Here is a 14910-nt window from a genome sequence, read left to right as displayed (position 1 = left end):
CTCAAGCTCTTATGGCCGGACTGAGTGGCTCTTATCAGCTCTCGTGGTTTTATCTGAGCACAGAATTGACGGCCTCTGTGTTCAAATATGACACTCTTTGTACTAGCTGACCCCCCCCCCCTTCCTTCAGACTGTTTCCAATTATTCCTGAACCCAGACTCTTCCACGAGACAAAGGGGCAGTAGTAAACGCGTGGAGAGATTCGCGGTGTCTCTCTGGAGAGCATTTCATTTCTCAGGCTGTGATGAGCTCCTTTGTTCTCGCTTTAACTCTCAGCATCACATAATTGGCCACCATCTGGGGCTCTCGTTCTCATTGTCCTCCTCCGTCTCTTTCTCCTCCGTGTCTCTGACTGCGCTCTCCACATGTGTTTCATATGGATGTTCATGGTAGGAAATCATACATCTGTTGTCAATCCCTTACACTTCCCTGAAACATTATGTAATGTTATAATGAGGACCAATTACAAAGCTAGCTTTCCCCTCTCTGAGGTCCACTGGAGAGCAGCGTGTTTGTATTCTCTGCTGGGAAAAAAAAAAAAAGAGAGGGATAAATGGGATGGCGAGGGAAAAAGAGATGTGAAGGAGGTCACATAGAGATCCTGTGGCCTTTAAATGGCGGTTTTATATTCTCACTTTATTCTTTCACGGGGTCCCCAGTCATCCGAGCGCTACAGCAAAGCTTTTCTGCTTTGCTCTTCCTACACGGTTCACAGTTCACTCTTTATCCTCGCTTGAATCAAAAGTCTGTCCGACGCCTCCGACTTGTACTGAGTCCAGCCGCTGAGATTCTAAGCAGCTCTGGCATCTCTTTACTCATCAGTGGTTAGATTCAGAATTTAGCAAGATTTCGCTCATTATTTTCAAATCTGCAACCGATAACGTTTCATAAGCAGTTTGGCTCAAGGGAAGGCAATGTGGGTCTGTCAGTCGGTCCAGGCTGAAATATTTCAACAGCTATTGGCTGGGTGGCCATGAAATTCTGTACAGATGTCCACGGTCCCCACAGGCTGAAGCTGACTGCCTTTGGTCATACCCCGACTCTTCCTCCCGTGTCATGATGTTGACAGGTTTAGCTTTTTGTGAACGTCTCAGCATCTTGATGAATTCGGTTCAGACATTCACGGCTCCCCTGAGGTAAATTTTAACGACTTTCATTTTGTCCAACGCCAGTTAGCGATTTAAGTAATGATGGAGTAGATTACACAGGCTGAAAGCAGAAGTCAACGTGCAGCCAACTCTTGGCCACTTGCTCTTCATGATTAACAATGTACCACTGACTACCACTTCATCACACTGCAGGATATAAAGAATATAATCGTTTACTGTGCAACGTCAGGACAGTCCAGCACGCCAACATTTGATTTCACTGCTGTCCTCCTCATATTATTTGATGGCATAATAACAAAACTTTAAAATCCTCATTTTTGCCTTTTCCTGCCAACCTAGATCACCTGATTCCAAGAAAAACTCAAGCTGGCTGACAAATGTTGATCAAACCTATCTTTAGCCTTCACACTCACAAATAAACTAGATTTGGCAGGTCTGGGGCTTTTCCTGTGCTGCTCACAAAGAGAAAAAAGTGGGTATCTGCATGTTTGCATGATCTAAGAATTCTTACAGGAGTGCATGTAGTTATTTAGGGCATGCGTATCCCGAGTGGCAGGGAGTGGATGCTTTAAGTGGGAACAAAGGCTGTCTGACTGAGGGTTGTGACGGAGGAGCTTCTTTGTGGGAAGATGACAAGGAAAGACTAAAAATCCATCAAAACGCTGCTATCAGCTCCACTGATCAAGGATCGTCTGATGAGGAAGTCGGCTTAATTGGGACTCATCAATAAAAAAGCACCATATGCTCAAACACGGGCAGGCTATGAGGGATGAGCCTCATTAAAAACTCGAGTGAGAAAAAAAAAACTATAGGGAACATTAAGAATAAAATAAGTGGGTTTAGGAGGAAAAGAAAAAGGAGGAGTTGGGTTAGTTTTGTTACTGAATGAACGCACACACTCCATCCATGTACAACCCTCACACAAACACACACCTAGCCAGACAAAGGAGACGCGAGCTACTAAACACCAGGTAATGTAGCAGGCTGAAGTGATTGATATCATTGACGATGCATTAGCCCATCACCCATTGTGTGTGTGTTTGTGAGTCTGGTTTGTCCCCAGGGGGGCTGAACACACACAGCAGAGTCCCATTTGTTCATGTTGTTGACAGCTCTGTGTGTGTGTGTGTATGGCTGCAGGGGGTGTGTAGGGTGGAAACATGACAGATCACAGCCCTGAATGACAGGGGCAGGAACGAAATAAATGACACCATCTATTAGACACTAATTCATATGAATACCTCCACACTGAAGCATGAACACACGCATACACACACACACCCTTATTAAAATCACTGAGCTCCGTGTTCAAAACAAATACAACATGAAACACCAGCACCCTGCACGCCCCAGAGGCGAGACTTTTTTTTTTTTTTTTAACAGAGTTACATGAAAAAAAACAAAACAAAAAAATAATCACTTGGGAGTCCTGGGCACAGTCTCCATGAGAGGAAAAAAAATCATTTTGTTCCTGTCAGTGTTAATTCTGTGCTAAACTGAAATATAAAAAATCTTCAGTTTGAACTGATTTTCTTACCAATTTCATCATCTGATAAAAATATTATCACTGTTTTTCGAGTTAAATTTTCCTCACTCTTCAGACATACTGTACTTATTACTAAATGCAGTCACCAGGCTATATTTCATTGTCGTGACAGCCTGCTGTTGGCATGATCTTTGATCGAGTGCTGACAGATTAGATCAGAACTTGAGGCCTGTACTCTCTGCACTGGCTGTGTGCCACTGGTCCACAAGCTTCACCACCAAATCCCCACATGGCCCGTCTGCTATTAGCCCAAACAATGGTACTTTCACCAATAAACCCTTCACGTAACATGTAAATGTCAAACTAATGCTATGCTGCGTGCATAGCATTAGGAAAGCGCTTTGGCTCTTAAGTGGGAATGAGAGTGCAGATAGATGCTCGCCCTCAAACTTTACAACCCCTCTGCACCCGTAGTTTTACAGTAACGTCGGCTAATGCGTGCACCCCTGTCCAGCTCCTTGGCTTCGGAGAGGGAGTTAAGAGCTGCCAGGAACAAACAGCTTCATCACCCCTTTCTCATTTCGCTCGCAGTGCCCAACTTCTCTGGCTCCCATTATCTCCGGGAAGCTGTTCAAAACTATCAGGTTACTGCTAACGCTGGAATCAAAACCAATGAAAACAACCCCCAGCGTTGTGCAGAGGGACGGCATTGGGGATGATGGAAGGAGAAGGGGGAGGAGGGGGAAGAGAGGTTGAGGTGGTGTCTCTTAGCTGGGGACATCACTGGAGGTGCTGCATGACTCACAAGGACTAATAGGATCATCATATGTGGCTGCAGCAGCGAGGTACACGCAGAACAGGACACTGCAGAGAACATGCGGCTCCTCAACAGACACACATATGAGATGGACAACATTCAGTGCAGCGCCACGTGGTGCTGGCTGCCATGTCTTAAGTGACAGGCTCTTGTAACGTGGACACCAATGTGCTGATGCTCTGAGACGAGAGGTTGCTGTCTGATAGTGCGGACCCACCCTCAAATAAAATTGGCATGTGCTCCCCTAACACCCCCGCAATTATTCTGTCTTACTTCAGAAATATAGGAAATGTAATGTTGCCATGGAGACAGTTAGTTAGCCGTGAGCTACACCTTGAGCCCTGTTTTTTAGTCTATACTTGTTTCTATTCTTGGCACCATTTTAAGTACGCTGAATTAGCTATGAGACGTTCCTGTTTGCAGTGTGGCCATGGCTAACTGTCACTGTGGTACTGTGATACTGAAGAAAACCTAAAGACATCATGATTCTCAGGCAAGTTCTGGAGACTTGGGGGGTCATTATGGACATTTCTTTGCAAAGCCATGTAAGTCTTTGCAATGTAAGTCGCACTGAATCTAAAAATACGTGTATCATGTCTGTGTGTTCACGTTTGGCTGAGCTATGACTCCAAAGAAGGATTTTGATGCAAATGGCTGCAATCAGGGTTTTAAAGCACCTTAATTTCCTCCATGAGCAGTGTGTCACGGCACTGCTGGAGCTCCAACTGCTGTGTTGGTAAGCTGGTCAAATAACTAACTTCCTGTTGTTTTGAGAACAGCAGCATGCGTCTGGCCCTTTCACCCCACACTTTGATAACCTCTGCTCTATGAAAACATCAATCTAGAGCTTTAAGAAACACCTTACTTGCAGAGGAATCCCATTTTCTTTCGAACCAGTCCTCAGCAGCGTGACAGGCTAAATGACTGAAGGTGCTGGTGGGTGTATGAAAGACAACACACATTCCCCTGATAAGACCAGCAATAAAAGCCCTAAGAGGTGAGCCCACGGGAGGCTGGGATGGGTTACCAGATGAAAGCATTGCTGTTGCTGGGTGATATGATGTGTTCCTGCTCCACAAAGCACTGGGGCTGTTAACCTAAACAGTTACATAACTAGTCCTCTGAAGACAAGTATTGCAAGCTACAGCAGACACATACAGGTCATTTGGGAGAACTTGCACAGCGCACGAGGCAGAACAGGAGAGTGTTTGCACTTTCCATTCGCTGGCAAGCAGAGATTTGTGAAGCATCACACTGGCAATTAAATATTATCAGTTCAAGTGTGACCCTGAAGAGCTTGTAATTAAAAAACATCCATCTCCTCATTAGTGCTCTCAAAATCTAGTGTCAACGTCCAACAGTGAAAATAATCAAAGTTTCTGACTGTAATTGAGGTCACATCGTGTGTATGATCCCCGGAGGACAATCACTGGCAACAGAGCAACAATATCAGTGACAACATGCCAAAGAAACCACACACTGGAGGCAGCACTTTTCTGTAACTGGCATCTTTGGGAGCTGATACTGATCAATTTTTCAAATCGCCTGCTCGGAGACATTTAAGAATCCATTTGTGTTGCCAGTTTGAGAGACGGGGGAGTGTGACCCCGACATTGTTGCCATTTAACAGAGGATTAGCAGCATGACCTCAGAGATCAGAGGTTATCTGCTCGGAGGATGTCAGCTGGGTGAATGGCTGGAAATAAATGGTGGTATTTCCCCCTGTGGACAAGCAACTCAATCAAGCAAACATGAGCGAGCTACCATTGCCTTTCTCTTATGCTTCTCCTCCACTGCATTTGTGGGTGTGTGTGTGTGTGTGTGTGTGCATGTGCTCACTGGTGCACAACACAAACAATATACTTCCTGCGCATACAGGCATACTGCATCAAAAATCCTATAAGTTACTATCAAAATAAAATCTCTGACCCGCATCAAAACACCTTCTGATGACAGAACCAATCAATTTTCAATTCGGTAACAAAGTGAAGTAACAGCAGTGGGTAAAAAAAGAAAAGTTCCAGCCCAGTATGCCCATTTACGGTCAGTCAGTATTCCACAAGCTTGTTAAATAAATCATGAGGGTCTCCAGAGAGGAAAGCAAAACATTGAAGGCTCCTTCTAAACTGAGCTTCACCAGGAAAGCAAACAGCTCGGGTCCAAGGCAAAGTCTCTTTGGGTATGCACTCTGGGCTGTAGAGCAGACTGATGTCGCTTTCACTTATTCTTTGCAAAAATATACAATACAGTAGGTTGCTCAGCTGCCATATCCATAAGACATGAGATATCTGCGGAATGTGATGAAACATCAGTCCCACCATGTCTCTAAACCGTGTGCGGTGAGACGAAACACTCTTTGCCCAAGATTTCGTCATGTTTTAGTGACGACAAACCAAAACTACAAGCAGACGGAAGTGAGCATTCAACTTCGGTGGTTAAGTTTATCTTGAAAAGCGAAACATGTCACGGTTCATGGATTATGCATACAGGCCTTCAGTGCCTCAAGATAGTTGAAAACTTGAGTTTACAGTCATATATGACAAAGAAAAGTGAAAAGTTTTCACATTTCAGTGTCAATGTGTAATCTGGCATTTTTGCTTTCAAGCTCTCCACAGCTGATACAATCAGGGGAAACAGTTTCTCTTTCAGGATCATCCACCTCTTTCTCCACCAAAAACACACCCACAACCCCACCACCCCTCTTTACAGTACACACTCACACAGCATTCCCACCCTCTCAGAGTCTGGGACAGAACATACCATTCTCTCTCTCCATTTCTGTCCCCATATCCATTTCCCCCTTCTCACAGAGTGCCAGCAAACATGTGGTGTATTTATTTGGGCTTTTTTTTTTTTTTTTTTTTGGCTGTTGTTGGCTGGAAGTGGATGTTCCCAGCAACAGCAACAGCAGCCGTGTTTGTCTCTCTGACTGGCAGCCATACCAGAGAGGGTGGGTTTTACTGTCATGTAAGATACAATGCTGAACCGTTGATGAACCACTGTACCATATGTGGAAAGATGGGATGGTTCCCCTTAAGTATGAAAAGGGAAGCAAACAGTGTGTTATTCCTCCATATGGTTCTGCTTGAAAGATTCAAGCTAAAACCAATTACGACAACTGCGACAATTGCTTAAATAAAAGCCACCTTTTTTCAGCCTTAACTGCTCTACATGCAGAAATAGAAACAAATGTGACACATACACACATGCATGTGCACAATTATGTTTTAAATCCTCTCATATTGCAGCCAATCTTTCATCAGGACCTGGCTCCCGACACACTTAACCCAATCACACAGGCAAGGCAAGGTCAGCTTTGACTATTTTCTACCACACCACTCTCAGATTGACAGCTAACTATTCATAGATTTCCATCATCTGATGTTTCTATTAATCATGTTACAGACATCCAGGGCCATCATAAGAGTAAATCCAATTACATGCATTAAGATGCATGTGGACGTGATAGTATTGAACAGGAGAAGTATGCCCGCGTCCTGCACACTCACTCTTATTCCCATTTGCTCCTCAGAGGAAGTCAAAGGCAGCACTCAAGGACACTAACTATCAAACTGAATGAGGGAAGCATGGAAAGTGATGGTGTCAAACAGGAAATGCTGCATCAAATATGTCATGGGTGTTTTTTTTTTCCATTCAAAGCCAGTTTGAAAGATATCCAACAGAAACAACATTCCCACTGAAGAACAGAAGATTTACAAGATATTTTTGAGATGCATCCTTTCCTTTAAAATGTAATGGTACCAGAGTGATTCATGTTTGCCCCACTTTCTCTCCCTGTTAGACAGGAGATTTGTATTCCCAGTGCAACTTGTCACTGATACTGCTTTTACCTGCAAATGCTGTTCTGTGTGCAGCAGCCACAAACACATCCTGAGTGATTTGAAATGATTTATATCTTTCTGTTAAGTTTGGAGAGTTAAAAAACCAGAAGCAGGTTCTAAAATAACCTGCTATAAGCTCACCTCTGGCAATGACATGCATCAGGTGAAGAAAACATGAGGACCTGAAGATAAGAGCGACTAAACCCTTGGAGTTGACCCAAATTCATAAGGCGAAGCTCTATCGATTACAGAGGAGGAAACTGCAACGGCAGCAGTTGGACTGAACTGCAGGGAAAATGACAGGAGTCAAGTCTCACTTGACCAAACAGATTCCAAACAGAAGGGCTTCTGGAAAAATGGAAATATGACTCCTCTGCAAAACCTAAACAATGATGCAGAAGGGAGGACAGCGTTTTGCCTTGATACCAAAAAACCACAGATTCCACTGTGTAGACAGGATCAAGTTAACAAGACCGAAAGGGAGTTTTATAGGAACATTTCTCACAACGAGACGAGGGAAATCCCCCTTAAATAAACTCCAACTATTAATGCAGCCGGCATCATTAGAGGCCACCATGGCAAAACCACTCCGTTGTGCGCAGAGGCTAGACGGCTGATTAAAATGCGTCACATGCTGAGAAAAGTCCCCAGGAGGACACAGGCGTCTCTCTTTCAATACGCTTGGTTTCCGTGATGGCCTGTAAGCGGCTGTGCTCTTACCTGGACTTGGCCTTTTCCCATGATCTTGTCCACGATCTCGTTGTCGTCCTTGTTGAGCATGCTTTTGTCGTAACACTTCTCGTAGCACAGGATCCGCAGGTACTGGGAGCCTTCCAACTCAATCTCAAACTCCTGCTCAGCGACACAGATACAGAAAAGGAGAATCAAGCGTTTGCTTTTTCACAAAAATCTAGAAAGGTGCGATAAAGGGAGATGTCCTGGTGACTGACTTCATTCCACTGTGGCTCTGTGGTGTCTCTGAAGACACGGGTCTTGGCCTTGCTGACAAAGTACCCATAAGAGTCCACTTCAAGGGTGCAGTACAGATCTAGGAGGAAACACAGAAGACAGACAGATCCATCATGAAAACGGGAGCCTTGCAGACCACTGACAAACATTAACTTCTTGTCGCAATTGTGACATGACGTGTGAAATGTTAGAAGATATGAAGGGAAACAAACTGCATAACACTGTGAAGTCCAACGACAAGCCTCTGTTAATCACATTTTTAATCATCTCGTAGTAAAAGCACAGCCATTAAATAGTTATTGCAGCCATTAAAACAAGACTTTTAGTGGGTAATGATGTCACTGTATGGAGACAAAGGCTCCTCATTAAAAATGAACATAATTACAGGCCAGCAGTATTTCTTGTTAATTATTTTCTTCACACTTTTATCATTATGTATTACTCAGGTGGGGCTGCAACTAACAATTATAAAAAAATCTGCTAATTAATTATTGCAATTTATCAATTCATCACGTGGCCCAGAAAATGTCTTAAAATGTCTTGTTTTGTCCAAAAGACATTCAATTTACTAACACAAGAAAACCAGAAAATATTCACACTTGAGAAGCTGAAAGTAGATTTTTTTACACACTGACAGCAGGTGAGTAATTGTCGTATCAGATCTGTAATGAATGCATGCTTGAAAGATAAAAAAGGTTACATTCCATCAAAGTGAAAAAGCCCTCTAAATGGTCAATATGTTGTAGTAGTTCGTCAGTTGACAAGACATCAATCTCCTGCCTGTGTACACGTTCAGGACCAGCAAACCCCCCCTCCCCGCCTCCACTCTTTACATCCTCACGCCACAGCCGCCGCCCCCCTGGGATCAGCTCACACTCTGGTCTCACAGAGCAATTAAGTCTGTTAATGTGTTTCTTTAAATGCTGTTGTAGAAGTTCCTGCAGACCTCGCTACCGGCTGTCTATAAAGTGTCTTTAGTACGTCCTCGCAGCCTGGACCTGGTCCCTGGGGGTAACCTCCATCTGACAGCATGATGGATGGATGTACTGCTCGACCTTTCACCCAGAGAGTCGCCAAGATTGGACGAGGGAGACGGAGACGCGGGGGAGTGGTTGAATCTCATATACATACAGACACACGGTTGAGATTATGTTCGCACTGCATCATCAAAAGTAGTGGCGTCATTGAAAACAACAGTCTGTGTGGCATTATGGAGAGATACCAAGCATACCAGCTGGGTGAGCTATGAAGCATTCACATATGCAGCCATATGACTACCCCGAACAGGGCCATACAGTATAATGGAATCTCATTTCATCTGGTTTCATTCCTTCTTTGTTTGTTTTCCCAGCATCCTGAAAGGCTCTGGCATAATTACTCCCAATGAGGAAGAGATTATCGGCGGTGGTACGAGGGAAGTTGAGCAGAGGGGAATTCAGCGCGACCATCTGGGGGATATTTATGAAAAGAGGCAGTTATCGTACGCTTCCGCTACATACAGGAGGCATAACAGCTCGTGGCCGTCACCTCTGGTTTGACATCCCAAACATGGACAAACTACCTGTCAGAGTGAGCCTCTGTGAACAGATGGGATGACTTTGTTTAAGTATAAAAACTGATCCAGCTAGTTTAAACTGAAGCAAACAGCTGATATTCAGTTTCAAAAAGTAGGAGGAGAAGAGGAGAGCGTATTCATATTCCTGTGACGCTCCCAGTTTTCTCTGCAAGCTGATTTCCTCTCAATCTGAAGTAGGTTTATGTGCCCAGACCTAAAATTCAAACAAGGCCAGAGAGAGCATATTTCGAGAGGTCTCTTTGTGTCCTTGCAGTGGATCCAGGAGGGCTTTGAGAAGTAGGACAGCCCAAAAAAGGCCTGGAACTCCATGAGTTTTCATTTTCCTGGCAGGTCACCATCAGCCTCAAAGTATGAGGGGGATAAATTGGTCAGCATGGGGTCTATGACCCCTAAATGCAGGGGTTAATGGATACCATCCTTTTCCATCTCAATCAGTGGAGGCCTGCAGCCTCTGCGGTGTGTGTGTGTGTTCTAATAGAGGAGGCTAATCTTTGCTCGAGGCCGTGTTGAATGCCGGGTCAAACCGTAGGTTCACAGAATTAAGAGACGTGATAATCAGTTAAACTAATTAAGTGTCTCCACAGCCACGAGTCACAGCCACCAGGGCAGCTCACTGTCTGCATGTTTAGCTTGAAGGCTTCACCAGAAAATATTCTTCCAAGGGAACCAAATCAGGAGGGGACAGGCATAATCAAATTGTCGTCATAGAATCCAGAAGGAGAAAACTAGTAAAAGCATGGCGAGCAATGAATGGGAACGCATGCAGCCATGGCTGGATTGGATTACACGCAGAAATCACACCAGTCATGAGAACATGCGAACACTTACGGACGTGTTTGCCTTTACTTTTTATGAGAAGAGAGGCGAGTGATGAAAACTTCAGTGATTCCAGCGTAGGACAGAGAGAAATGGTAGTAACTGCTCTATTGTTCTAATATGAGCCATATATATCACCTATGAATTAGGCTGAAATCTCTTTAGGTGCTGTTGGAAAAGCTGATGCAACTGACTGCACATTACTGCCGCTGTGCTGCATGAGCAGCGGCTGAACACGTATAAGGGGAACAATGCAGTGTCACCTGTTGACACTCACAAATACACAAAAATAAACCAGCGAACATGTTTTCCACCTCTCTACTAGGTCATGTTTCCACTGTTTTTTGTTTGTTTCTGAGAGTTTTTGGGAGATGCTCGACTCCCAGCTCCCTCCTCTGTGACCCAGTTAAACTACTTTGCCCTGGGCTGAATTTAAAGCCCTTTCCCACTGGGGGGGGGGGATCGTTTTGACATAAATAACACAGCTCCAATAAGATACTCAACTACAAACAGCTCATGTGATTTTTCAATGAAAAAAAGAACAAAAAGTTGTTCTTGATGATTACAAGTCGACTCAACCATCTGCATCACGGAATAAGTCATTACACGTTTCAAATGCGCATCAATGGAAAACACATACTACAAACACACACATTACTATGCAGAAGAGAGTAAAACTGCTTCAAAATCCTCACGCAGAACACGTGGCTTGAAGGGGAAGACAACACAATGAGAAATGACTTAAACAGAGCCAGTGAAGGAGACATCAGCGATGTAGCTGAAACCACATCGAACCTCCAGCACACACAGGCTGAATTACGCAACAACACTGCACAGCATCTACATATAAAGGCAGATTTCATCCCGTCATTATACCACATCTGGAGGAAATGGTGTAATTTTGGTAATTTGTGGCAGTGGAGGGAATTATACAGGCAGAAGAAACAGCATTTTGAACATGATGTCTCCCCTCAGCTCTATGATCTCTGGGCTTCAAAACAGCCATCTATGAGAAAAATGAGAAACACAGTGCTGACACAGACTGTCACGCACCTTTAACAATTTATCAAAATATATCCAGTTTGTCACACGTAGGCTTGAAGTGACTAATTACGCAACACAGGACAACTGAATCATCCATCAGGAATATTAAAATGTATTAATCAAATGGGAACATAATAGTGTCAATAAGCTCTTTGCACTTCACATGAAGTGTTTACCGATGATGAGCAGCTGCAGTGGAAACAACAGTTTGGTTCACTTGCTCATTTCAGCATCATGGGCACAGCCAGTATACTCCCACATATAGACACCTGACTACCCACACATGTACACACACACACACACACACACACACACATACATAAGACAGTCCCCCACACAGCACGTTCCCAACCTAAAAACACAGGTGCTCCGTGGCAGCAGTGGTGCACTGTGGGTGCAGCCGGTGAGCACAGAGAGCCGTGAACACAGCTGAATAAAGCGATGTAGAGCTGTGCAAACTGAAATCCACTCATTAAGGCAATTCTGGGCCAACTATTCAGGGACATTTTATTTTATTTTATTAGGACAAATTATTACACCAGCTACAGCGTCTTCCTCCATGAAACAGGCTAAATGCCTCTGTAATGGCCATCATCATCATCATCATCATCACCACCAGAGTGACCCTTAAGAACAACAACACATATCTACACCACACTACCTCCGAAGCATGCATGCCCCACCCTGACTCTATACGCTTCACTGGACGCATTTACATCAAATTGTACCAGTGAAACTACCCAACTTCCCTCTACACACACATACACACGCACGCACGTACGCAGCCGCCCACAACACACAAACACACACAGTCTTTCTTCATTTTTAAGCCCCTCAGCTCTCCCCACTCCACCGAGGATCAAACAGGCTTTCAGAGGAGAGAGCTTTCCAATCCATTACCCGGGAAATTCTAGCGGGCCAGCTTTCACGTTCTAAAGGCTGTCATGGTAACTGAGGAAATCACATTTCTTCATCTCTGTCTCTTTTCCAGATATTTGATATTTGAACTGGTGATTGTGCAACAGGGCACGGTGTACCACACAGTGTACCGTGGCACCAGCTGTCCACTACTGACGCGGCGCTGCCAGCATCACGATCGACCAATGATAAACACACACACAAAGCTGTATCTGCACACATTATAATACAAAAAGGAACATTTGAGTAAGGCAGCCAATATCAGAGACACGGAGCAATATGTTTGCCAGCAGTTCACTTTCAAAGTTGTCCCCATCTGCTGTGCACGGTTTTAGACTTCTTTCTCTTTCCTTTTTTTTGTGTCTCGAGTGTTTTTGTGTCATTTGTGATTCCTGCTAAATAAAAACAACCACGGAAATTCCACTGTGGCTTCCATTCCTCCTCTGAGACTCTCTTTCTCTCTCTCCTGTCCTCCACACTCTTATCCTCCATCCATCCATCCATCTGGCCATCTTAGTATTGGGACACCGCATGATGGAAACTGCATGTGCGGACTGCAGTGATTGACTGGATCATGTGTTTTGCTGGCAGACGCGTATAGGCACAGAAGCTATGTGGGGACGCCGAGCCAAAGTGTGTGCAAGAGCGGTAAAAAAGAAGAAGAAGAAGAAGAAGAAGAAGAAGAAGAAAAGCTGTTTCTGGCTGACTTACTGGCTGACTCCTTGAATCCTTTGGCAGAGTGGACGATCACATGCAGAAAGCCGTACAGGCCAGGAGTCTCCTCATCTGGAAAACAAGCACACACAGCAATTAGTCCAGTTCCTCGTGGAAATGTGGTGACACAATGTTTTTAAAAGTTCAGAAGGGGTTTCGTGTACATAAAACAATGCAAAAAACAAACAGTCGTTGCAAATTAAGGCTTGAATCTTGTCTGTATCTCCACATCAACATCACGCAGACATGAAACAGATTCATAGATAAAAACAGTAAGAAATCAGCCAGTGCTACTGTGTCTGTTGATGTCATTTCAATCACATTTCTCATCCAGATCACACCTGAAAAACTCAACGTTTGAGGAATTACAGCTGTACTCTTCATATTTTAGCTGTACAGTTCATATTTTCTAATTGTTTCAGGTTGCCAAATACCACCACTGATACTGGAAATGTTATGCTGTTGTCTGCTGATTTCTAAAAAAAAGTCTTTCTCTCTTTGGTAACATTTTTGTGAATGAAAGCTGGCCACAAATGCAGCAGAACAGGCAGCCTTAAATGACGATATGGCCTTAATCTCATGAACATGCACCTCCTCATGAGCACGCAGCATTCAACAGACCAGAATGAGGGATTTACAACGAGCCTGTGCAGTGACGAGAGTTTGGTGAATCCAACTTAAAACACTTCAACAAGCAAATCCCACAGGAAAAGAGAGATTTAGGAATACAAAGATGCTCGAGCATGAGTCCTCTGTCTTGACAACATCTCAACTTTCACTTCTAAACTCTGAGCAGGTCAGGTTGGGTGGTCCAGACTGTGGATAAGCTTCATTATTAAGGTCCACTCCTAGAACTGTTCACCCCAAGTTACCAATTTATGTTTGATAAGAGATGCATTAAACTTCAGATGACATTAGCCAAGGCTTGAACACAAAGCAGCAGGAAATGGCTGAGGAACACAACTGATTTGAGGACCTAAGTGAAAATTAACTGTTATTACGACCTTTTGTCAGATCGAGATCAGACCTCACATCAACAAGCACAGTCGTCCGCCATAACAACCGAGCCGGCCACTGAGTGGAGGTTCGTGGGCGGACGTTTGTTGGGTGGCCTGATATACCCCCCATCCCGCAGACAGACACATGAGATGGAAACACTTTTGCTTCGGTTGAGCCTGTGAAGCCTGGCTGTTTCCTGGTAAATAAACTACGATGGAGGGCTGCAGGGCTGTCTGGAGCTCTACTGTAGGCAGCTGAGACGAGAGCAGTCAGTCCCCCGGGGTTAAACGTGAGTGTGAGTGTGTGTGTGTGTGTGTGTGTGTGTGTGTGTGTGTGTGTGTTGCATCTAAGTTAGAGAGTTTCGCAGGGAGAGGGTTCAAAGGTTCAGCTTCGAGGTGGCCTAAGTGCCTGTTTCTTTCAATCTAACTTCAACAATAAACTGGGGAAATCCATTAACTAATATGTGATAATTGAGAACCACCAAAATAAGTCAGATGAAGGTGTGAGTGTTTGAGATTCTCTGTAATAATCCTCTTTATTATGAGAAACATTCCTTCACCAGCTGGTCTCCATTTAAACCCCTGCTGTTCTTCTTGCAACACATGTCACTGAGGTGTGTG

The 14910-nt window shown here is 44.2% G+C and overlaps 1 protein-coding gene across 3 annotated transcripts in view; it reads right to left on the bottom strand.

Annotated features, from left to right (window-relative positions):
• Nucleotides 1-14910, bottom strand: part of abr (ABR activator of RhoGEF and GTPase) — a 113785-nt gene that overhangs the window by 26697 nt on the left and 72178 nt on the right. For all 3 annotated transcript variants that reach the window (XM_076750184.1, XM_076750185.1, XM_076750186.1), the window contains 3 exons: nucleotides 13289-13363; nucleotides 8205-8302; nucleotides 7975-8106 (listed from right to left, as the gene is read on the bottom strand). In XM_076750184.1, the coding sequence (XP_076606299.1) occupies nucleotides 7975-8106; nucleotides 8205-8302; nucleotides 13289-13363 (305 nt within the window). The remainder of the gene's footprint in view (nucleotides 1-7974; nucleotides 8107-8204; nucleotides 8303-13288; nucleotides 13364-14910) is intronic.

The sequence above is a fragment of the Chaetodon auriga genome, chromosome 15, assembly GCF_051107435.1.
Source record: "Chaetodon auriga isolate fChaAug3 chromosome 15, fChaAug3.hap1, whole genome shotgun sequence".
NCBI classification, from domain to species: domain Eukaryota; kingdom Metazoa; phylum Chordata; class Actinopteri; order Chaetodontiformes; family Chaetodontidae; genus Chaetodon; species Chaetodon auriga.
Note: the sequence above shows the minus strand (reverse complement) of the source record. Positions and strands in the feature narration are given on the sequence as shown.